The following is a 24,712-nucleotide window of genomic DNA, read 5'->3' as shown; positions in this document are numbered from 1 at the left end:
TCACCAAGTACAGTCTTATTCATGCTAGTCCAAATGGATACCGTCAAGGATTTTCTTGTTCAAGGCAACTGGTTGAATTTACACATGACTTAGCAGTAGCTATGGAGAAAAGACAATTGATTGATTGTATTTTTCTTCACTTCAGGAAAGTGTTTGACGTTGTTCCTCATGACCTTCTCGTCTCCAAATTGCGAACGTATAAGCTTAACGAAAGTATCATTATGTGGACAGCCGAATACTTTTGCCAAAGAGGGAAGAGCGTGGTGGTCAATGGATGTTCATTTCCTTATGTTGATGTGACTTCAGGAGTGCTCCAGGGTTCAGTTTTGGGTCCTCCTTTGTTTTTGCTTTTGATAAATGATGTTGCTGAAGGTATTCAGTCATCTTTCAGAATGTTTGCTGACGACTGTGTGGTCTACAGGGTGATTAATAATGCACGTGATCATTAGCGCTTGCAAAATGATCTGGATACAGTACTGGAATGGTGCACTAAATGGAAGATGTCTCGTCTCTTAAAGTGGAAAAGTGGGTACACGTCACTTTTACCAGAAAGAGGTCATATCAAACAAACACTTATACATTAGGTAGCACAGATTTAAAAAGCGTTTCCGAACATAAATACCTGGGAGTTCTTTTTACGTCAGATCTGAGATGGGCAAAACACATTACCTGCATAAAGACTAAAGCTGCTCTGGTGTTGGGATTCTTAAGACGCAATTTTAGTCTGCTTCCAAGTAGTCTCAAAGAAAAGTTATATTTTGCAAAAGTCCGCTCATTATTAGAATACGCTTGCGTGTGCTGGGATCCGTATACTGCCCAATTTGTTGATGCAATTGAGAAGATACAAAACAGGGCAGTGAGGTTTGTTCACGGTAATTGGAGGGGAAATCATAGTGTGCGAGATATTAAAACCAAACTGAAATGGCAGGAGCTGAAGGAGCACAGGAAAGATTTGAGGTTAAAATTTTTTCATAATATATACCACTGTAAAACCGGTATAAGTAGAAATCTATTCATAAAACCTTCATCTTATATATCAAAAAGGCGTGACCACTCTCTGAAAGTGTGTGAACTTTCTTTTAGAAGTGACGTCCTGCGTTATTCTTTTTTTGCACGTACGATTACAGACTGGAATGCTTTGCCGCCGAATGTTGTTTTGAGTGCTAGCAAATGATGCTTTTTACCATGTTTTGCGCATGTGATTTCGAAGTGATATGATGATGTCTCCCCTGCTGTAATGCCTGAAACAAGCGATGCGGATAATAAATAAATAAATCAATGAACCACCAGCTAGCCTTCATGTCTGCCCATATAATTAGCATTTGAGCTATCCAAATGACTTATGGGTGTTATCGAGAAAGCACCACTTGAAAAAGAGTATTAGACGGTTCACCAAATTCCAGAATTACCCCTGGTATACATTCTGCGAACTAAAAAAACTAAAATAGTTGTAACAGTTGCAGCATAAACTGGAAAGAATATCCCGACCCCGTTCCCGCCCCTTTGTTGTGTTGCGTTGGCTTTAGTGGCGCATAAGCATGCAAGGCTATCAGGTGCCAAGCTCAAGTTGCAAGAAAATTGTTTTCTGTGGATTCTACTAAAAAGTGAAAAACATCGGTGTGTAAAGCGCCGAAAAAGTTAGTTCGCTCACACGCTGTAATGCTGGGAAAGAAATTTCAGTAATGGATTGTATTAAAAGCTTTTAAGAAGGTCGAGTAACCTCAGCGGCCATCCTTGGCTGGCAAGGATCCAGAGGTTTCCCGAACAATCAACTAAAGGCCTTAGCATTTTTCTCAGGCATGAGAAAACGGCTGAGGTGTATAAAAAAAGTGAAGCAAAGCAGTGGATCTGAATTTATAGTCTCTCGGGAAAGCCTGCTTCTCTTAAAAAGCGAAAAACACAAGATATGCCAAATATTGCTTTGTCGCTTAAGACCAGTGTAGGGAGAAAAGGAATGTGTTCATCGTAAAATTCACTAAAGTACTTTTCCCTTATTTTTAAAGTTTCTTGCATAAAAATAAAATGTGATTAATTGTAAGTTCATCTCCGCATTTTTCACAGACTGGCTTCTCTTGTTCTCTCAGCAGGAAGCTTTGTGTAAGGTGTATGTGTGTTTCCAATGGGCAGAAGACATAAAATTATCTCATAGAACTTTCCTGGAGCACGCTGCCGCGGCGACCAGACTTTCGGTTTCCGGCCTAGTTTCGGTTTTCGGAAGTGGCGCCCCTGATTGGTCGGTTTTGTTGTAGAAACGTCTCACGGAAGTTTATTTTTCGCAGGCGCTTTGAATGTGGAAATGTTTCATAACTTTCATTTTTTTTCAGCAACGCAGCCGCCTTTCCGCGTTTAAAAAAGTCTTTAATTTTCGCGAGGAATACGTGTTGCCTAATTTGATATTTCCCTGTAGATTCGCTTTAACCTTAGCATAACAGTCGAATATTTTTGTTTACAAAAAACATCGAAGCTCTTCTTTTTTTTTGTCTTTTCAGCTGCTCAAGCACTGCTGTGCATACAGTTTCTGAAAATTAATCCGGAGTGTCCCGTAATAGCCTTCTAGGTTGGATCGATTCTGCTTCTTTCCACCAAACATCGCACCAAACGTCCTGACTTGTTGACCACACAGAAAGGCTTGGTCTTTTCTTTGTATGCAGTGGGTGACATGGCCGCCTTCCGCTAATTTTGCGTTCGGAAATGCTTCTAATCCTTGCTGCTGCGTCCGCTACGTTCCTGTTGAATCTGAGGAAGTGCAGTTTTATACTTTCCCTTCTTCTACAACTTCTACCCGCGAATCATCGTGTTATTTTAAAGGCGCTCCTTACATTATGCAAAAATTCTAGAGAAGCGCATTTTTTCAACGAGAAGTTTTCAATGGATGCCATTGTATTGTCGCATATCTTGAGATTTCGCCACAATAATCTATATCCACAGATCCCTTCTCGAGAAGCTTGTTGTTTTCCGCTATTTCTTGTCAAAAACACAACCTATTGGTTTTCTATTCCAGTGTTAACCAATCGATGCGAGAGCAGGTCAAGATTTAAATGCAAGATTTTGGTGCGCATCGGAAGATTAGACCATTGTCATCGGCACCTTCTTAATGGCACCTTGTAATATTCCGCAGTTGCCTCACAATTAAAAGCGACGTCCAAGAACGCTGCATTTTTCCATCTTCGTATTCAACTCATTCGGCATTTTTGCACCGTCTACGGCACCGCGAAGTGTCCACATTGTCAGAAAGACATGAGATGCATATCTGATGTGATGCTATAACAATTTTTTCAACAAGCCTTTCCGAGCTTCAGTTCGCGACACGCTATCCACCAAGCCGTGGAGTCCGCATATAAGAACATGTAAGGAAGTGTGGTCCTACATTTATTGTTATTTTAAGGAAAAAAGCCCTTAGTTGGAATATTGCCTCCATTAAAGTTGAAAAAAAGTACAAACTTATCAGCGTGCTCAAGTAAGCACGTATAGAATAAAAATCGTCAGAAATTGCAGCTTCTATGACAGCGCTCGACCGTGTCATTCGCCAACATTCTCGTCGCTTTCAACCGCAATAAAAAAAAGTAACTCTAAAAAGGGGAAAAATATTAAGGGGGCCATTTCGCACCGATTCGCTTTCGACCTCGGTGAATTTTTTGAATGTATGTCTTCGAAAAATTTATTCTTTGTCCTCAGGAGAGGAGACCAGGGCCGAAAACATTGTTAAAGACTACCTAAACACTTTCTGAGGAGAGTAGATTTTAACTCTCTTAATCACCACATTGGGCTGTCTTGAGAGCCTGAAACAAAGAATACACTTCCACACGCAGCACAGCACCCAAAACTGCCGAACCCCTTCTGACGACTTTTTCAAGCTGAAACCCTACTCCGTTTCACGTTCTTGCGTGTGCCGGTTAAGAAATGGTTATTATTTGCATTGTTTCAGCCGCCACGCGGCCAGTCGTCACTCTGGTGGGTCAAGAAGCTGCGCCTCATCGGGCAATTCCCGCGCTGGTCCTAGCAGCATGCGGTCGGGCCGAGTGGGTAGGGCCGGCGGAGTCTTTGAGCGTGGAGAAAATTACGAGAAGAGCGCGAAATGCGCGAGGACGCTGAAATTGAAATTTTACCTACAGAACACTCAGTTTATGCGAAACGCTTTGAAGGTATTCTTGCTGGAGGATATTCGTGAAGCGGCGTCCTTTTGCAACACTGGAATAGCGTACCTTTATTGAGAGTCCCTTCCAGACTCCTTTACAGCCAATGGAACGCGATGATGAAAAAGAAAACGTATTTTAGTAATGCGTACAGAAGGACTAAATCTGTACACAATTTAAACTTGAAAAATATCTCTCGAGAAAGACCGCACATCTATCCGCTATACAAAAGAACAAATCTGGATGAAAGTCACTTGCGTTGATCTTTCCGTTTCCTCTCACGCGCTGCCTTCGAAGAGGAAGAAGCGAAAGCATCTCGAGGGTCGTATTCATGCGCCTGAGAGGTACGTGGCCCATCACAGCGTTCGAGTGATACGTCACGCGTTTTTTCGAACTGTGTTGTGCCTTCTCGTCGTTTATCGCCGCTGCTGACTGACAGAGTGCGACATCTGCGAAAAGGTGAGCTTCTGTGCAAGCGTTCACTCACGCAGGGAGCCTCAGGTATCAACGGATCCCCAACTGTGCACTGAAGCTCTACTACAGTAGCTCGCACCTACATTCGTGGGGCGCGCCTGCCTTCCCCACCTTTCTGTACGTGTCGATGGTGTGACCAGCATTACTCTTTAACCATCTGCAGTGTCGCTCTGCGGCTTAAACGCTTAGGTCCAGTGCGCCATGCTCTCTTCACTGCCGGGAAACTGCGTTGTACCTATTTCCACTGGAGTGCGAAACGAGGATCGCGTACTTTAAGGCCAAATGCAAGCGTTCCTGCAATGAGCCGCACGTGAATTCGTATCGTGTTTCACAGGCAGTAAGCGCTGCTGTACACTTCACGCCGCCGCAGTCTACCCGCACGCGATATTTAGAGCACAGCACTTCGGCGCCCGTTTCTGCGTTTCGCAGCATCGCCATCGCTGTCGTCGTTCTAGCCAGCAGTGGACACCTTAGTCGTGCTTTAAGCTGCGAAACCATTGGAGCAGGAGCTTATAAAAAAAGAAAAGGCGCATATCTGCGCTCTCCAAACAGTGCACACCTCAATCTTGCTTTAAGCTACGTAGTGGTAGGGAAAGATGTGCGCTGCCTGCTTTGGCATTGACAACGTTGTGCCATTTTAAGGAAAGCAAGTGCGCGTAACTGGATCCCTGGGTCAGTGGAAACGTGGATCGCGCTTATAGGCTCGTGGGGTGATGAGAGATGTGGGCTTCATTCGTTACTGCTGACAACGGTGAGCGAACTCTCGCGATCAACCATTGACTGCCACCTGCCAGGGTGGCAAGGTGGGTGGGACATTAATGTACATATAAAGACAAAGAGGAATTTCTTACCACTTATGCGGGAGAACATCCCGTTCCTCTCACTCGTAACGCCTCCCACGGCTGGGCCAACCTCGCGAAATACTTGCCAAGACCTCACCTTTGAAAACCAGGCATTGGTGCAGCAACTCGGCCATAGATTCATATATTTCTCCGACCGCAATGCTCCGTTGATGACAGTCAACAACTGTTAGTGGAGTGTTTCTTGGAGGAGGAAAATATATGAAAAATGACAAGTTGTCTATAATTGTCCATACATGTCTTGCTCGAAATCTTTTTTCACAGATATTGGTAACTGCAGATTTGCTTTTCGCATCGAGGTGTAATTAGTCGTCCATGCCTGCTGAGCCCTGCACACTGGTGGTATGTGTGGGTGTTTCTGCCTCGTAGTACGTACAGGCGCAACGGGAGACCGTCATGGCTTTCAGCTTTGAACGAGTGTTCCCGGGCGTGACCAGTCAGGCGGAGGTGTGCGCCGAAGTCTCCCACCTGGTGCAGAGTTCACTGGACGGCTATAACGTGCGCATCGTTGCCTACGGCCAGACGGGCGCCGGCCAGACCCACACCATGGAGGGGGACGAGGATGGCGAGCTGAGGGGCGTCATCCCCCGGGCCCTCCACCAGGTCTTCGAGACATCCCAGAAGCACCCCCAGTGGACGGTCAGTGTGCGCAGAAAGGGAGGGGGGAACGTGGACGCTCTTGCGCACTGTTCTTTAAGCCTGCCATTGACTGCACCCCTTTTTGATTCCGAGGTGATGATTGATGTGGCTTGCCTCCGTTGCAGTACACCATGGTGGCCAGCTTTGTACAGGTGTACAAGACCCTGCACGACCTCCTGGTTCCTCCGTCCCAAGCAGAGAAGGCCCCGTTGCTGCAGCTCAAGATGAGCAGCAAGGACGGGCCCGTCACGGTGGCCAGCCTGACCGAGGTGCCAGTCCAGTCAGCCCAACAGGTATGTTAATAAGTACCTTAACAGCGTGTAGGGAAAACTTCATTGACTGTTCGTTCTAGTGGCGGTGGTGTTTCACACTACATCTCAACGTTTGCGTGTGCATACTCATCGTATATCGTAGTAGGCTACAAGGATTGTGGTGCGTTTGCTGGCTTCTACCGGACAATTCATTTTTCCCGGCCGCCATTGCCCGTAGAAATGGACTGTGTATCCACCTGGTACAGTGCATGTTAGGTGGTGAGGGGCATACATCGCAGCATGCTAGAACAGAATTAATTCGTGGCATGACCCATGGCTATGTCCCTTATAAGGGTGTCATTGCAAATGTGGGGTGGGCTGGAGACACAACTAAAGCACTACTCTGGCACGCATCGAAATCCCTTCTGAGCTCAAAACCACTGCAGCCGTCCAAGGCTCGCATGCAACGTTTCGTGTGATATGTCTAGTGCCCAAACTAGTATGCAACGTTTCGTGTGACATGTCTAGTGCGCAGGCCAGCATGCAACTTTTCGTTTGATATATCTAGTGCCCAGGCCAGCATGCAAATTTTCATGTGATATGTCTAGTGCCCAGGCCAGCATGCAACTTTTCGCGTGATATGTCCAGTGCGCAGGCCAGCCTGCAACTTTTCGTGTGATATGTCCAGTGCGCAGGCCAGCATTAAACTTTTCGTGTGATATGTCTAGTGCCCAGGTTAGCATGCAACTTTTCGTGTGATATATCTAGTACCCAGGCCAGCATGCAACTTTTCGTGTGATATGTCGAGTGCGCTGGACGGCATGCAACTTTTCGTGTGATATGTCTAGTGCCCAGGCAAGCATGCAACTTTTCGTGTGATATATCTAGTGCCCAGTCCAGCGTGCAACTTTTCGTGTGATATTGTCACGTTGTAGTGACGGCAGTCCAGCGGTCAGGAAGACACCAACCAGTCTTGGAAACGAAGTACTTTAATTGGGCTGACTTGCGCCCGCAAAAGAACCGAATCACTCGGCGGCGGCGTAAGCAACAACGGTGCTCGCCAGTCGTCGAACTACGAATGCCCGCCACTCGCGGCATCGCTCAATTTAAAGCTACCAAGGAAACTTCGAGATAACAAGTCAAGATCATCTACAGTAATCTAGAAAAACGTAGATGCAGCTCTTCATGGCTATGAGCAATCGAGATTAGTCCGGTCGCTTCTCGCGTCTCAAAAAAAAAAAATTATAAAACCCCTTTCCTGCAGCCTTGAGCGCGAACGAACGGCCACTAAAATGATACGTGGCAGTATGTCTAGTGCCCAGGCCAGCATGCAACTTTTCGTGTGATATGTCTAGTGCCCAGGCCAGAATGCAACTTTTCGTGTGATATATCTAGTGCCCAGGCCAGCATGCAACTTTTCGTGTCATATATCTAGTGCGCAGGCCAGCTTGATAGCTTCTATGTGTGCCATCTCTGTAGGCCGTTGTGCTCAGGTGGTGAGGGCTGGCCAGTTTTATTTTCTTCTTTCCCATTCTACCCTTCGTGCCGCCACTGTAGGAACAGCGCGGCCGCGACTCCTTTTCTCTTGATAAACTTCGCAAGAATTGTCTTGAGCTTGGGGTGCACACCAGCCTTCAGGCTGTGAAACAATCTCCTCTCATATGTTTGCTGTTCTGAGAATTTCTTCTTCTGCCAGTTGCAAACTCAGGGTTTATCCACGTCAATTTTCTTGCGGCTGCTCTGTTGCTGATTTTTGAACAGAGAATATGATCTTCAGTTTCTCTTTCGCTTCAGTGGCCGCTGCCGTGACACAATCATGATGCCTAAATAAGGCTGGCCAGCCCTGTAAAATGGCCTGCACAGAAAATGGCAGCCGACTTTGAAGGTGCAACAGCGTTCTTTCGGAGCGTTGCTCTATGCATAAGCCAGCATGGATGGAGTTGTCGAATAAACACATAATTGTGAATTTGGCTTTGCTTTTCTTGGGCCCCTCATCGGCTTCACACGTGTCCATGTGTCAGTGGGGGTAAACTATGCACAGGAGGCCACGCTTTGCCATAAAGTCATTTGCCCCTCGAAAAAAAAATTCTTTAATAACCTGCACCCCTCCACCAATTTTAAACTGATTTTTTTTTCTTCAAATTTTTGTGCAAATGGCTTGCGAGGAAACACGGTATTTCTTGTCTCGCCTGGTCAGAGAAATTGGTCGGGGACTTCACTGCATGCTTAGCACATCGTTTAACTTGCTCTTTTCTCACAAAACAGTCTGGCAGCAGACGTAAAATACTGCTGTTTGCATGAGCCAGAAAATGAGGTGCAACATCACATGTCATAGCGTCCGCTCGTGCTATCAAGCAGTTGACTGAACGCTCTGGGGATGAAATCTGAACGGGTGCCAGTGAACCTGTTCTTTCCTAACGCTATGCTAAGAGATGTCGCGTGCATGGAAACGCAGCTTGCAAAGGGATAGTGGAACAGGCGGAGCTGTCCCACTGTTTTTTCCAGTTTGTGAACGATGTATCCTCAGTCACTGCGGACAAGAGAGACAGTGAAAAGGGTGACGGAAGTGAAATCCTTAAAACCCGCTTTGCGCAGTTGCACTCGCAGCAGATGGGTTGTGCTGTACATCTCGTGGCTTGGTATTGTTTTCATGCCTTAGGATGAAAATAGCTCCAGTGTGGCTGCAGTCCAGTGAAAGGTACACAAGAGTTCAGGGGGGCTACATCGCCTAGGGGACACTACGCTCGGGGAAGAAGGGACTTTGACAGGGATGGACCAACCCCTGTTGGTGTCCATGGTGTCGCTTTTCACCACATGTCTCGTCACATTTTGCTGATTTTTCTGTTTTATATAGTACCAGCTTTGCTTGCAAAACTTCCCAATGGGCATTTGAACTCCCATGGACGTCGTGCGGGTATTCAGGATGTCTGCAGGACGTCCGAGGGGGGTTCATTGTCCATTGGATTTCTTAGTAGCTTGGTTTTCTGCCCCTACATTCGTTAACCTCTCTGGTCATTTAATTAATCCGCAAAAGTTTGTTGCCCCGCAGGGGCGTCTGATTCATGCAGACGTTGGCGAGTTGCGACACCACGGGTACCTGAGCATCTGGGGGATGATGGTACCTGGGGGATGATGGTGACCAGTGCGTCACCACGGATCCGAGCACCCGCGCTTAGCCGTGAGTGGCATCGCCGTGTCCAGGGAAAAGGGGATCCTGGTGCTTGAGCCTATGCCTATCGTTTGGACCTTTAAGGCCCCTCAGCGTAGGCAACACAACACTTTGGCCCCAGCTTCCTACAGGCAGCACCCCCGGCCTGACCCGACTGGGGGAAATCGGCAGTCGCCTTTTCCTATCCTCCCCTCCATCTTAAACTTTCCTATCTTCTTTTTACAACTCTCCTGTCTCCTCCTCCCTTTTTGTTTTTCCTTTTTTCTTGGCGGCTAGGGTTAACCTTGTGCGGCCAACCACCCTGAGTTACGTCATATTTGGTTATATTTGAGGTGTACAGCTGGCGTGGGCGGGACTTGCTCGCAAGTTCCTGTCCCATTCCCTCGTTGGGCTCCATGGTGGGTGGCTGGCACCATGACTGAAAAACCTGAAATTTTTATGGCTCCCCACCCTTTCTAATCCTGATCGCTCTCTGAAAAGAGGGCAGAACGATGCAGGCGAGTTTTTCCAGAAAAGAAAGATAACTTTCCCGAAATTCCATGTTGTACTCAGCAATGCAGAAGAAACACAAGCAACACTCATATCACCGTTCCTGGTAGCAAAGTGCTTGACAGATACCTTGGGCCTTGGGTATAAGGTATCAAAAATGGCCAGCGGTGACTTACTGCTCGAACTGCATGACACAGTCCAGATCTCTAAATTCCCAAACCTCGTGTCCATAGGGGATATTCCCGTCTTCGTTACTTCACATCGATCTCCAAACACTGTCCGAGGCGTCATACCTGAAATCGACTTTGTCCACCTCTCTGAAAAAGAAAAGCTTGAGGGCCTTACCGATGAAGGTGTCATAAATGATCAGCGAATAAAGATTAGGAAGGACAACAAAGAAATAGACAGGAAACACCTAATCCTCACCTTCAACACCAGCATACTGGCTGAAAGCCTTGAAGTCGGATACCTGAAAATAAATATGAGACCTTACATACCCAACTCACGCAGATGTTTCAATTGCCAGAGGTTTGGCCACGGCTCACAGAGTTGTCGCGGCAGCAAAACGTGCGCAGAATTCTCTTCGAAGGACCACCAATGTGAAGAATGTATTGCTACACCGCGGTGTGAAAACTGTGCAGGAGACAACGCTGCCTTCCAGGGCTTGTCCTTCTTGCAAGAAAGAAATATACATAATTACTCTCAAGACTACTGGAAACATTTCTTTGAAGGAAGCAAAAAGTCGATATGCTCAAACAAACAGGTTTTCCTTTAGTGCAAAAACACGCTTTGCCGATGTGGTGCGTGGGCGCGGCGCACCACACCAGACTTCGGCACCTGTCCAGGTCACCATCCGCGCCATCCGCGCCCTCGTGTGGAGTAGCTAGTGCTACTACGCCAACCCCAAAGGAGGGGACGCAGACCCCCGGGGCGGTGGGCCTCAAGACCTCTTACAACAGGTCAAGGTCAAACTCGAAAATCAACGTGCCTCCTCCACGGTCGTCCAGCGCCTCGGCAGAGGCGATGGACACGACCCAGGGCAGCCCCGTGCCTTCCACGTTGGATGGTGGGCGGAGCTCCCTGGATCGGTCAAAAAAACAGGCCCCGAGTCATGGGGTCATAAACAACTTGATCTAGTTTTTCACCCTATAGAAACACAAAATTGAGATAGCTTTCATATTACAATCTTGAAAAAGGAAAAAAAAATTCAGCGTGGCGCATTGTTGACCTAAAGCGCGATGAGGCGAAAGTCATAAGAGCGGTGTTGCTCCTTGTGTCACTGATGTGTGGTTTAGATATTAAGCTAAGCGTCCTCCTTGCAACTCTGCCTGGGAGTCCACAGAACTGTACGCCTTCCTCATCGGCAAATTGCACTTCGTCAACGGCAAATTGGTTACTGAGGAAAGGAAATGTATGTCTCGCATATCTCGGTGGACACCTGAACCTCGCCGTAACGGCAAGGGAGGAAGATGGGAGTGAACGAAGACACTGTATTCACTAGACGCGCCTTTGTTCATTCCAAGCCATAGAGCTGGAACGGCGGAGTGGTTAGCGTGCTCGTGTCGCACTCCGGAGACCCTGGTTCGATTCCCCAACTCGACCGATTTCCTACTCGGTTTTATTTATCTGGTCTCACTAGAAAGGTTAATTAGCCTAATTGATTAATGAACTAATTAACTAAACTCAGCCCCACTTACGTGGAGCATCACTATACGCTTCCTTTAACTGGTTGCATGGTTACAAGCCAAAGCACAATTGGCCCCGTTTGAAATTCGTGCACTGTGACGTCACGACCATTACAAACAATTGAAAATTTTCAGCGTAGCTACGGTGGACGGCGGCCACCCGAGGTCTCACTTTGTCTGTCGTATTGTTGCTTTCGCAACAAAAAAAATAAGAAATAGATGTCAAGAGCTAGAGGCTGGCTTTGTTGCGCTGTTCTTCAACTGCTGAATCCTGAAATCTGTCGTGCGGCTTATATCTGCCTCTCACTGTCGCACTTCCGGTTCTTGTTGTGCGAGATGAGAGCCTCATGCTTGTTGGTGTTCTTTCGTAAAACGATTGGGCTACGGCATACGTGGAGCATTCACAGCAATCTGCCTCGACTACTTCTGCTTTCATTCGGAGGGAGGCTGAAGGCTGGTGAAGGTGCGTTTTTACCAGTGAGTGCCCGGATGTGTCCTCAAGTGCACTCATGCACACGCGCGCACCACGGTTATTTTTGAGAAAGGGGGTTATGCTGCTAACGCAGTAAAAGATAAATTGGTGGAGGTTTAACGTAATTAAGGAGAGAAGACATGATCCAGAAGGTGTTTGTGCTTCAATGGAAGGGACACTTACACCCCACCTTAAGGGTACGACAGACATATCTTAAGTAGGTTAATGTTCATATATGCACAATTGGCCCTACTTTACTTAGCATTCATAGATGGCAGCGAGTCCTCACACCATGCACTATCAGCGCAGTGGCGAAGCGGTCAAGAGATGCGCCACTGCACTAGTAGGTGGCTGGGCCTGTCACAGCCACCGGTAGGGACTTTGGAACCTATGTTGTTCTTTCCGAGAAACCTCTCGTAAACAATCGTTAATTTAACTTAATTTTTAATTAAGTGGTCAGTTCAGCTAAAATTTTGTTAAATAAAGATTGGGGGGGGATGCGTCGGTTTGCAGTACAGTATTGATCACAATGCCAACTTAGAGGTGCGCCTATTATGCTCGGAATGAGAAAAATCTTGTTTTCCACGACCAAACTGGGGGTGAGCCTATTATGCCAGTAAATACGCTACTCCGCCCGCAGATCAAAATTCCAGAAGGCGCACACGTCAAGAAAACGCAACCAATCAGCAGGTTGGACTTTATAAGCATACACCTCTTGTGTTAGAATGCACTGTTCTCTGAACAGTGACCTAGTTGAACACGGCGTTCCTGCCTGTTTAACCATCACTCGGCTTTTCCACCCGCTAAAAATTTCTATTAACACGAAAAGTTCGCACAGAATTCTGGAGCCTTTCATCACAGCCAGAAATCTTACCGTAAGGCATGATCTCAATGTCTTTTTTAAGTGTCGACTGATGTATGCATCTAAAAAAGGGAGCATCACCACCAAAAAGAAATGATTTAATTGCTCACTATAGTTTCTCGTTTCTCGCACGGATACCAAATCACTGATCACAGCACGAACGCCCCGTCTATGTGAAGGCACGTCCTAACTCGCTAGGACCACGTTTATAGTGTAGGGAAGGTTTTTGTGGCCAATTTTATCTACATCTGCTGAACTCGCTTTAGTATAATGTCAAGGAAGGTTATAGGTAATGCTGCAGACTTGTGAGTAGAGGAAGTAATAACCAAGCAGAACCTTTGTCATCTGCCTCCTGGAGAGGCCGTAAGGTATTCTAGGCGAAATTGATCAGTAAGGCGAAGCTTCTATTGCGACCATGTCCAGAAAAGAAACGTGCACTTAGAACCCTATTAAGCATAGCTACCAGGAAGGGGTTGTCTGTAGTTTAGAACAGCCGAAAATAAAAGTGAACTTAAGTCTCCTTGCATGTAAAAATGCGAAAGAATTTATAGTTCCTTTACCACCTATGCTACAGAGTAATATAATTAATCACTGTTTGTAATTATCAATTAATGTATTGTTTGGTTAATTATTTGTTATTAGATATTGTTAACTACTTTAATCAATTAGTTTAAGTGATTACGTAATTTGACATATAACTGATTATTTAATCAGGTTCGTTAAATATTTATTGATTATTTTTCTTTGTGATCTTTGTGGTTCGTTCAATTCTGGAGCAATTATTAGCAATCCCTAAATTTCATAAATTACTCGGAGTAATTAGCTAAATTAATTATCATATTAGTTAAATAATTATCTTATTTAGCAGTTCAGGCATTCAAACATTCTATTCATTCCATATTAATAATTACAAATCATAAGTACATTCTGACTGGATGATCGGCAGTTCACTCTGTCCACAGCCCGTGGCGACACATCCTGTCCACGCCACTCAGGAGGCAAGAAATCCTTTCTGATTAAAACGCTAAAACAATGTGTAGCAAAATATCAACCAAGCCACAGTATTAGAATGTTGTCTAAGTAAATGTGTTATGGCAATAAATGTTGGAAGGAAAATAAACCCATACTAATCTATTACTTTGCTGTAATTGTTCAGTTACTTTTCCGAAGCCATAATTTTCTATTACAACCAGTTTCATTTCAGAAGGAGTAAGTGTAATTGTAATCTGTTTCTTATTTTCTGTAACATGTCCAAGACTACTGCAGATACAGTCAGCATCAACTGTATGGCCAAGCTGATTCGCACTCTTATCGAAGCATTTGTTAACAGATAAGAAATGGGCATTCAGTAGACTGTAACGAAATGGGCAATACTTTCATTCAGTGACATTGTTGTTTCTATACTTGCTCTCCCCTGTTTTTGCTAGCTGCCTTTCACACCATTCCTTCTCGTGAGTCAAGGATATGAACCTACGGGTTGGGCTCCTAGATTAGAATCTGGATGATCTGAAACCTTACCGGATCACGACAAATTGGTATCATTCAAAATTTCGTGTCTTTCAAAGCAAAGAATCTGTATGCACAAGCATGGGATATGCTTTCACGCCGATTTTTTTATCGCTGTGCAGCCACAACTTTCTACTCCTGCATACAACGCAACTGGTGATTGCGATGTGTTGGCAGCACGTAGTGCTCGAGGGTGCGGTTGCGGCTCACGTGTTTCTATCATCCGTAGGGGTGCAGAAGAGTTTTTGCAACATCCTAAATTCTACACATTGTATCCGATGCTCTCAGGCCAGGGAGTTTTTCCAATTCATATCGGCCACATTCATACAATCAGAGTGTACTAATCACTGTGATGCTGGCTTTTTTCTATATCAGCGGATAAGTTGACACGCACGCAAGTCAGTACTGTCGCAGTATATGCAAGCACAGTGAACTATGCCAGCACTGTTGAACGTACAAGTCTCCCCTCGTATTGGAGCTTGGCGCCTGCTTGCCTCCTTTCACTATGCTCATGCCAGGAAGCTATGAAGAGTTTCATTTGGTTGCAAGTTTTCTATGTGCTGTTGCAACACCAGTGATTACTAGCGCTGGCTGAAGTCGAACCTGGTGCCAAAAAGTTTAATTTCAACTCGAGGAAATTGCTTTTCAGCTATCAGCCTCCCAGTCTCCCGCATAAACGTAGCAACAGTGGCACATTTCGCTCCGCTGCTCTGCTTATCACTGGACGCATTGCTGGAACGTGGTGCGGTTGAACTGCGTGTACGTTGATTCCGAGGTGGCATTTGCACGTACAGCCAACTGACGAGAAATCCTAATGGGCACTGAACCTGCTTTGGACGTCCTGTGGTAGTTTAGGTCGTCCATGGGACGTCCAAGGGAGTTTCAATGCCCTAATATTAGTGGTTGCATGATGTTGTCGAGTGGTAGAACTGTCGCCTGCAAAGATGGTGTCTGCACAGGCAACAAGGAGCAGAGTGGGAGCTGCCCAGGCGAAATGGGTCCAATAGGAGTTTCCAACTGGATCAAATTGGGATTTCCATATGGTTCTAGTTGTGTATTTGGAACCATCCAGTTGCGACGTTCCAAGTGAACATTCCATTTGGTTCGACTTGGCCTGTCCGAATGAAACCAATTGGTTCGAAGTACACGATTCCAACCCGTCAGATATTGGATACATTTTAAAGTCCTGTAGTATTCTTGGCGATAGTTTTAAAGAAATTTTGCTGGAGGGAACCTGATAGAATACATGCCGTTGGTTTCTGTCGACATCAAGCTATGCAATAAGAATAAAATTATTATCCCGCTTGTAATAGAAGTGGATTTACAGAGTTTTGAAGTTACCACTTCACGAAGAGGAAGAAAAATTTGTAATCCTGTTTCTTAAGTGACAGCTTCCAATCCTAATAACTTCTATTGCAGGCAGGATAATTTTATCTTTACTGCATAGTGCGATGTCAAGAGAAACCAGTGGCATACAATCTAGCCAGTTCCCTGCAACAAAATTTCTTTTAAAAGTTGCATAACATGTTGCGTAACAACTTCTTGCATAAAAAGTTGCATAACATAACATAAAAGTTGCATAAAAGGCACAGACTTGTTGTACATAAAATTAAATAACATATTTGGAATCCGCATGCAAAAATGCAAGTTTCCTGACAATCTCGTGACTGAGACTTCATTAATAACTTTTTTTCAAGACGCTGTCGCACTGTCCATGCACTGGAACAATTTTTTTTGTTTCACTGAGAACCTGCATGCCATTCTGCATTAAAAATCGAGGTTGGGTGTTGTTACTTCAGATAAGTGCATCATCTCCAGCACGTGTTCAACTCCAGTTGATATGAATTTCTTCTTGCATGCTTGTCGGTTCGACCTATTTCTCCTCTCTGCAGCCAGCAAGCACCGCGGAGCAGCCGAAGCGGCCCCGCCCCGGTGCCGGCATGCCCCCACTGCTCAGCAGGTTGAAGCGGAATGTGGCCAGTTCTGCCATCAACATCGTCGCCAACATCGCCGCGGGGGCCACAGGCAGTGCGCGTCCCAAAGGCAAGCTGCTTACTTTGTGGTCACAGATGTTGTTGTGTTACAAGCATGTTTGCTGGCAGTACTATTGGACTACTGTCAGGGACGATGAATATCGCTGGGAACAAGACTGAGCTCTAGCTGTTGACTGGAGTGTCACTTACCGTAAAATATCAAGCGCTCACCTAAAATTTGAAGATAATCGTGAAATATTGTGGGATGGGTCCTTGCTACCCCACGGCGCGAAAATCCAGAACGCACACATGATGGAATGGATCCTCGCTTGATCAGATGACAGATCATTAAAAATAAACCTCGATGAACATATACGATTGTGTGGAGAGAAAGTAAGCTAAAACAGAATGTGACCACATGATCTGAAACCCTCCGTCTGTCCACACCACTGCATCCGGCTTTCAATTCGTCAGCTCTCTCTTTCCTATGCTCCTTTCATCACGTTCACGGAGTTCGTATATCACCTTTCTGGTTCCCTCTTTCGATCCTCCCAAGGTTTCCTTTGGAAAGTGCTTGAGCTTGAGCTTAGGCTTATCATCTGAATGACCTAAGTACCATGTTCACCTCCTCCCCCCCCACTCTCCCTCCACGATGAGCATCGAGGAGATGCCAAACAAGGCTCCTGATGCGTCTGCGGTGTTTTTGAACTTCTTCCATACATGGTGACATAATGCATGGGCTTTTGTTCAGTGTTTTAGGAAAATTCAAAATCTTAAGGAAAGGAAGTGGGCGCTTATTCGGACATGGGCGCATGGTCGGTATTTTACACGCACATGCTTAAGTGACGGAGCACCATGACTCCATGGCTTTGTCCGGCATTAAAAACAGCAGCTCTCAGTGGTAGCGCACAGGTAACGGTGAACACTGGGGTGCTAAACAATGTGGTGCGATCCATGCACATTCGAGACAAGCTGTGTCGAAACCCATACCAAGCAGTCGATGTCAACTGCGTGCTGCAAGGCGCAGCACTTGAAGAATTCTGAAAAAATGTGCCTTTCCTTAGTGTGAATGGCCAGAGTGCATGGCCGGTGTACTCCGTTCTATGCACAGTGTGTAACACTGCCAAAATTGGCACTCTTATTATTGCTGGCAATGTCAGTGGCTAAAAAAATGGTTGTTGTATGTTCGATGTAGACACTGCAACTGCCTGAACTTCATTTTGCTTAGCGTTTTCTTCCTGCCCCTCACTTAGACCTGGAGGAGTGAAATGCGCCGGAGTTGTATGTGGCTGGCATGCCTGTTTGCTGCCAGTGAGGATTATTATCGGAGGGCTCAATAACTGAGCTCAGTTTGGATTGCCTGTCATATCTTATACCACTCCATGCTTTCAGCCAAACCCTCACTGAGGGTTCGAAAAGTGATATATTCAGCGGAGCAAAATGCTCTTGTGGGTAGCTATACTAGCCCAGATTCCACAACATTGCATGCCGAGTGTAAAACGGAGATTAGGCCTCTAACCCTGCTGGCTTCGTTGTGTGACCAGCGCCGGCTGTGACGGCTGCACTTGGGCCGTCGGCAGCTGGCAAACAGAAGCACTGCGAGCTCCAGGGCCGGATCCACGACCTCGAGGAGAGGATGAAGGGTCTGTCGAACGAGAAGGAGCAGCTCAGCCTCCAGAGCACCACAAGAGTGAGCTCAAATTTGTCCTTCCTCTACTTCGCAGTTTTTGCTCCAGATACGTGCGGAAATCAGAGGCTGGCAGTCATGTAATTTGCGAGGCTTTGATGCCAGGGCTCATGCTCTGCCATCAATGAAGCGCTCCTAGGCCTCTTAGAGAGAGAACAGAGAACTTACACACACACACCCACACACACACGCACACGCGCGCGCGCACGCGCACGCACACACACACACACCCGCATGCACACACGCACACGCACACACGCACACACACACACACACGCACGCACGCACAGACAGACACACAGACACAGACACACAGACACACACACACACATGCCTACAATACATATGCATATTTGCATGTATAAAGTGTGTGCGTGTGTGTGTATGTGTGTACATATATGTGCGTAATGTGCACAGTCGCACCCTCGTAGCCGCATCAAAAATAGCGAGGCAATGAGCCCGCGGGAGAGGCATTCGATAACCCACCAGTGGAAACCGCACTGCACGTGTGGAAATTTCTGGGCACATATCCAATTTTGCGCTGTCATGGATTCTGTGCAATGCCGCAACGAGTGACTCTGTGACCATTTGACGGCTGCCTCTGGTAAGTGCCACAGGCCTCTCCTTAAAAGCGTGTAATGCATTTACCTTGGACACATACAGCACCAACTTCAAACCGTTGTGTGTCTCAACCTTTGTCTCCACCCTTGCCTCGTAATGCGTTGCAGGGTTTACAAAAAACGGACCAGTGAGCCTAACTTACACTATGCTGGGGATCTGCATTAGAGGCCTTGTAGTGATTAGTGTGGATCCTGGCCGAACTGCTTCTAATTGTACGTTTATTCAAGCTGCGTGCCCAGTTCTTGGTAGACGTGGCTCCTCTGTGAGTGGTTCGAGCAGTGCTGTGCACTTCGCTAGTAGACGGGTCGTGTAATCAGTGCTCTTCACTCTGGAGTAATGATGGATGACATGTGGAAGGCCACCTGAAAACCCTGCAGGGTGCTTGAGACCTGTGGTTGCGCAGTTACTAGGTGCATTGTGATGTCAAATCGGGCCGCATTCTTTCTGGAATCAAAGCCAATATGTGTTCACTGCAGGTGCCGGCACTTCTACTCGTTACCAACATAACGTTCACAACCCACAGAGTAAGATTCACCATGATATGCAGCAGAGTCGTCACCTTGCAGCACAATGGCGAACCCTTTTTAATGTGGATGTCTGCTCGAGTCTCCTGCCAGCCAGCATGCTCTTGAGTGGCTGAAGTGTCTACCCCAACAGGAGCGCTCGTTCTGTTCGCGTGAATTTCTAGAGACTTGCCCTTCTAGTCACTATTGGGGTCCCACTTCTTGCTTCACGGCTCTGCTCAGTGCATTTAGAGCGGAAGCTCTACTCCCGAGCAAAACCTCAAGGTCATGTTGCTCCGGAGGATGACCTTCAAGCGGTGGAGCAGGGGTGTGGCTGCGCAGTCATGCCATAAGACTCGGCGAAGCTGTGGCCCATGAACCAAGCGGCGTTCGATTGCCTTCGCAACTGCATTGGACAACGTGACTCAACGCTCACCTCGCAGTTGCGTTGAATCACGTGACTCTCCATTCATCTGATAAGACAATAAAAAGCGCGAAGCGTTACTTGACGTTCACAGATAGCCATGGAGGAGTCGCACGCTGGAACCAGTGCTTCGGCTGTGAATCGCAGGCGGCTGATGTAATCTGATGACTCTTAGGATCAAGAATGTCGATAGGGCACGTTGGCTAAAGCTAGAGAGGGTAAACATGCTAAGATTGAAGTAGAAAGCGAGGAGAGGATCGCCTTCCACTCTGTTAACTGGGTTCAGCTGGGTTGAATCCCAGGCATTTTTTTCTTTGTTCCTGCATCATCCTTCTGCTTTGCATAGGGGAGTTCTCTCGATGCCCCCTCACTAAATTCTGCTCAGCTGCGTTCGTGCTCTAGATCAAGGGTTTTCATACTGGTTCTGCAGGAACCCCTATTCTTTTTGGAGTGCTTTTTGGGTTCCCAAACCACTTACATCCGTGCATGTCTGTGACCTCCAACCTTTCCTTTACCCACTTTGTTTTGGGTCTAATTGTAGCAGACTGTTTCTCTAATTAGCAGGTGATTATTAACTCAACTTGGAATTTCCATGCCAGCGGGAAGGGACTGAAGAGTTAACTCGCGAGTTCCTTGGCGTCTTTTGAGAGCCGTATTGTGTGAATTTTAACTGAGTGGATTCCAAGAGAAGCCAGGCTTAGCAGGGGGCGGCAGAAAACTCTCTGTGCAGATGAGGTAAAGAAGTTTGCGGGGGTTAAGCGGTCGCAGCTGGCACAGGACAGGACAAATTAAAGCGATATGGGGGAGGCTTTTCTACTCCAGTGGTTAGTCGGGCTACTGATGACGATGAGTGTTTCAATGAAATGGCTGTGTCGTACCCCCCTCCGCCTGTTTTCTAGCTGCAGGAGCTCGAGAAGGTGGTCGCTGAGCTGAATGAGGAGCGCACCAAGAATGCCAAGCTCTCTACGACGGTCTCTGAGCTCCAGTCGGCTGTAAGGTAAGTGGCACGGGTGTGCGAACCGCAATGAGAACAAGAATCCTGCTGATCGAAACAAATTTACTGCTTCTGCTGACCATGCAGTTTTTAGTGAACATTTGCAGCACTTCAGTTTGATTGTAGTTGTTGTTGATTGCCTTTGACCAGATATTTTTTCACTCATTTCACACGCTTGCTTGAGTTTAGTAGCAGTTTGGAGAGAGAACTTTAATTCAATGCAATACAGTCGCCGACAGTTTTTTCGGACTCGGCCGGACCCGAAACATGGACCGAATAATCGAACAGTCCGAACAATTCGTGAAATTAAAAAAAAAACTTTTGTGCGAAAAACCACCTTTCAAAATAGCGAATATTGCCGCTCCCCATGTTCCGCCTACAAGGAATATTAGAGTGAGTCATACCCTGGTTTCTTCATGCCCGCACCCTATCACATGACACCAGGTAGTGCAACGCAGCCGCGGTCATGCCTCGAATGAATGCACTCGCTGCGCGAAGCAAGAACAATCAGTTCGCATGGCGCAATGATGTTCGCGAAGACCGAGAGGTAACCCATAGGTAAACCAAGGGAAGACGCGAGCGGAAGCGAGCGCCTCCGAATGCAGTACCCCCTCCCCCCCGTCCTCCCCCCCCCCCCCCTCTGCCCTCCTACCGTCTACCGCGTTTACTGCCCCACACCACGGGGTGTGTCGTCCAAGCAACAGTGGACGCTGCAGCTGTCACGCTGTACCGTTCTCAATCCTATCGAGCGTCCTTTGTAGGCCATCTCGATGGCAATGGAGAGCATCTCTCTATCACGAATGGCAACGATGGAGACCAAATAGCCAAGCCTATCCAAACTAGTCGGATTCCTCCCGGCAAGATGACGCCGTTTAAATCCAAGATGGGGCCTTTTACGGTGGCTGCAAATGGGTTGGAAGTGACAGCAATGCCCGCTCGCATCTGTATTAGGCCGAAATAACAAACTTTTAGTTGAGAAACTATCACAGCAGTATTGTTGACGTCTATTTTAGTCATAAAATTAGAACTTTTATACTCCGCAAAGTCCTAAATATCAGTAGTGAAAATTCCTATGAGGTGCGCGACGGTTCCTCAGCGAAGTCCTAAATACCACGCTAGTCCAAATTATTGGAGTCTGAAATGTCGGTCGGCTACTGTATTATGCGTCTCGCATTGTCCACGGCCAAGGTCAGTAAAGCCAGCTGGTCTGCGCTAGCTGAGCCCGCGATATTGGGGGATAATTCACCCCCATTGAAGTGTGTGTATTTGAGACCTGTATGTAATGAACGTGTAGCGGCAGTTCTCCTTTATAAAACGAACTCCCTAGGCCGACTATATCTGTTAGCTTCCACTGGGTAACAAAATTTAGCACAAAAGTTTCAAGACTATAAAGCACGAAGTGACATGAGAGCAGAGTCAACAATCGCAGCGACACACTGTAGTTGAGATAATGTGTCATGCTCCAGCGCCGTCGGCGCATCTCCGTTGCTTTCACTTTTGTAACGCCATACCACATGGCACTACAACAGTTCATGCCCAAAAGCAGCGAAAAATGATAGGACATAGCAAAAATAAAACGGCACGAGCAAGGCGCGTCCATCGCCGGCACGCGGTTGGTTTGCGTAATTCCGCCTCCGCCGATAGCTCTCGCGCGTTGGAACTCCAGCGACGCAAGGCAAACAGTCCGTTTCCTGGGACAACAGCGGCTGCTAAAACAAAAGAGGGAACATGCAGGAAGAAGAATTCGCCTCCGCGGCCGCCGGCTGGTCTACGACAGCGACTCGACTGTACGCGCTCTCCTTCAGCTTGGCCGTGGTGCTCCCGCCTTCCCCGTCTCCTCACCTTACAGTGGCGTTGCGCGAGCTGCGGCAGAGTGGCGGCGGCAGTTGCACTATAAGACATTGAATAATGGGGTTTTCTGTAAACATTATCCAGGTGATTTCGCCTACATTTCATTTTTTGGTTTCCGTTCTGCATTTCCCTTTTGGATCTTCTTGCGAAAACGTCATGCAAAGAAAACCTGGATGTAATGAAAAATCCCGGAATTTTTTCAACTTCGTTACATTCAGGTTTCACTGTATATACCAGCCCAAGGTCAAGCACTGTCGCCAACTTGCGTTCCCCACGTAGCGTGCAGGAACACTTCCATAGTTGTGATTAACAGCAGAGTCTGTATTGTATAGGTTTCTATTGGAGCTTCGATGGGATTGGCTCACAAAAATGTAGCAGCCCGGAAAACTCAGCCTAAGGGAACTTAAGAGCAGGTTTCTCCTACAACTCAGCTACTGGTATTGCACTGGTAGTAGCTACAGGTGCTGTAGCCACTTTTTGTTGATTTTGCTGCTGCAGTACAACCTCGTTAATTCGACCCCCATTAGTTCGGATAATTCACTGTTGCCAGAGTCCCACCAAGCTCTCACGCAACTCTATGGCATTAGAAGCCTGTTTTTTCGAATGCCCCAAGGTTGGCATCGGCTAATTTAGACAGCCTCCCGATGTGACGCCGTGGCAAAGTATGACCTGCTCGAAAAGTAGTTGTACAAATATTAGTCTTTATAGACCTGAACTGTAATATTGCATTGTTTATCGCATCCCTCTGACATGCGCAAACAGGCGTGTTTGCAATCTGCACGCCCCCATCGACAGGCTTACAGAACCCATAAGCCTAGTCCCTTTTTCGGAGCTTCCATTTAGAACGGAAGTTGCCTTGTTACTGATCTTTTATTTCTTGACTCATGAAGCAGCTTGTTGATCCGCATTGGTGCGTGCCTCTGTCGTTTCTGTCTGCGTGGTATCTTTACTTCCAGCACGCAGAAACTCTACATTTGTTGTGCTGTTTGTCGTTTGTGTGGAGAAGCCTCCTGTATTGCAAACCCACGTGCAAAGAAGCTACAGAACTACCACGTTACACAGTGACTTCGCAGGGACCTTTAAATCATCATGTGTGCGTGAACTAAAGGATTCGATGGAACTCCAAAAATCGCCGTTGTCGCATTGTTTTCCTCCTTAATATTTCTTTTCTAAAAGCTAGGCACTGATCTTTTGCTTTCATGCGAGTTGCTTTTCTCTAATTCTATAATTTCAGTTTCGGATAATTCGGACATTTTCTTCACTCGCTTTCGAATGAAGTCCGAATAAACAAGGTTTTGGTGTACTAGGCTGGCAATGGTGCTGGAGTGACTCTGTGGTTTTTCCACCTTTCTCTCTGCACTCAGCACAACGGAGGCCAAGCTGTCTTCAGCAGAGCCGCAGCGGGACTCGCTCACCCTTCAGCTGACATCCGCCACAGAGCAGGTGGCAACACTGCAGTGGTCTCTGGCCCAAGCCACTGGGGCGTTGGCAGGGCTTCGCTGCGAGCGTGCGGCCCTCATGGTGCGTTCTCCTGTTACTTTCTTCACTGCAGCTGCTCTTGGATATTGCAGGATGGAATCGCCAAGGGTGGGCGCTCCTGAGGGGGGGCAGGGGGGGTCCAGTGGGGGGAGGTGTGATAGAAATGTGTCAACCATTGGCACCAGTCTCCGCTGTGGAATCTGGGAAGACTTTTTCCAGAGAAGATACTTTGGGGCGTGCTGGAGAATAATCATAAGTATTGTGCAGCTGCTGCTTGATTGACTCAGCTGCTAGTGTGCTAGTGGTTACAATGGATTAGTGGGGACAATCTGGATGAAATTTCCTTTGCCATTTCTGAGCTGGCTGCTTGAAAAACCCTAGAACTTGGGTCCTGCAATCGGCAGGGTTATAATTTTGCCCTTACTGCATATCTTGGCATTGGGAAAATGCAATTGCATGCATTTTGTCAAGTTTCCTGCAGAGGAATGTTTTTAAAGGTCACAACAATTGCTTGCATGACACATTACAGAAGTGCACAGACACATGCTTTGTTCGAAATTGAATGGCATGTTTTGAATGTGCATGTAAAAATATTCTCCCTTAAGGTTTATAGTTTTGACTTCATTAAGACTATTTTATG

At 46.8% G+C, this 24,712-nt stretch overlaps 1 protein-coding gene across 1 annotated transcript in view; it reads left to right on the top strand.

Annotated features, from left to right (window-relative positions):
- Window positions 1-5,863: 5,863 nt before the first annotated feature.
- Window positions 5,864-24,712, top strand: part of LOC149355712 (uncharacterized) — a 36,960-nt gene continuing 18,111 nt past the window's right edge. Inside the window, exons 1-6 of the mRNA XM_089576168.1 lie at window positions 5,864-6,106; window positions 6,232-6,399; window positions 16,433-16,583; window positions 18,058-18,203; window positions 20,648-20,745; window positions 23,958-24,114. Coding sequence (XP_089432294.1) covers window positions 5,864-6,106; window positions 6,232-6,399; window positions 16,433-16,583; window positions 18,058-18,203; window positions 20,648-20,745; window positions 23,958-24,114 — 963 coding nt within the window. The remainder of the gene's footprint in view (window positions 6,107-6,231; window positions 6,400-16,432; window positions 16,584-18,057; window positions 18,204-20,647; window positions 20,746-23,957; window positions 24,115-24,712) is intronic.

The sequence above is a fragment of the Amblyomma mixtum genome, chromosome 3 (genome assembly GCF_055824585.1).
Source record: "Amblyomma mixtum isolate Tamu chromosome 3, ASM5582458v1, whole genome shotgun sequence".
Classification (NCBI taxonomy): domain Eukaryota; kingdom Metazoa; phylum Arthropoda; class Arachnida; order Ixodida; family Ixodidae; genus Amblyomma; species Amblyomma mixtum.
This window is presented reverse-complemented; position numbering and strand designations above follow the sequence as displayed.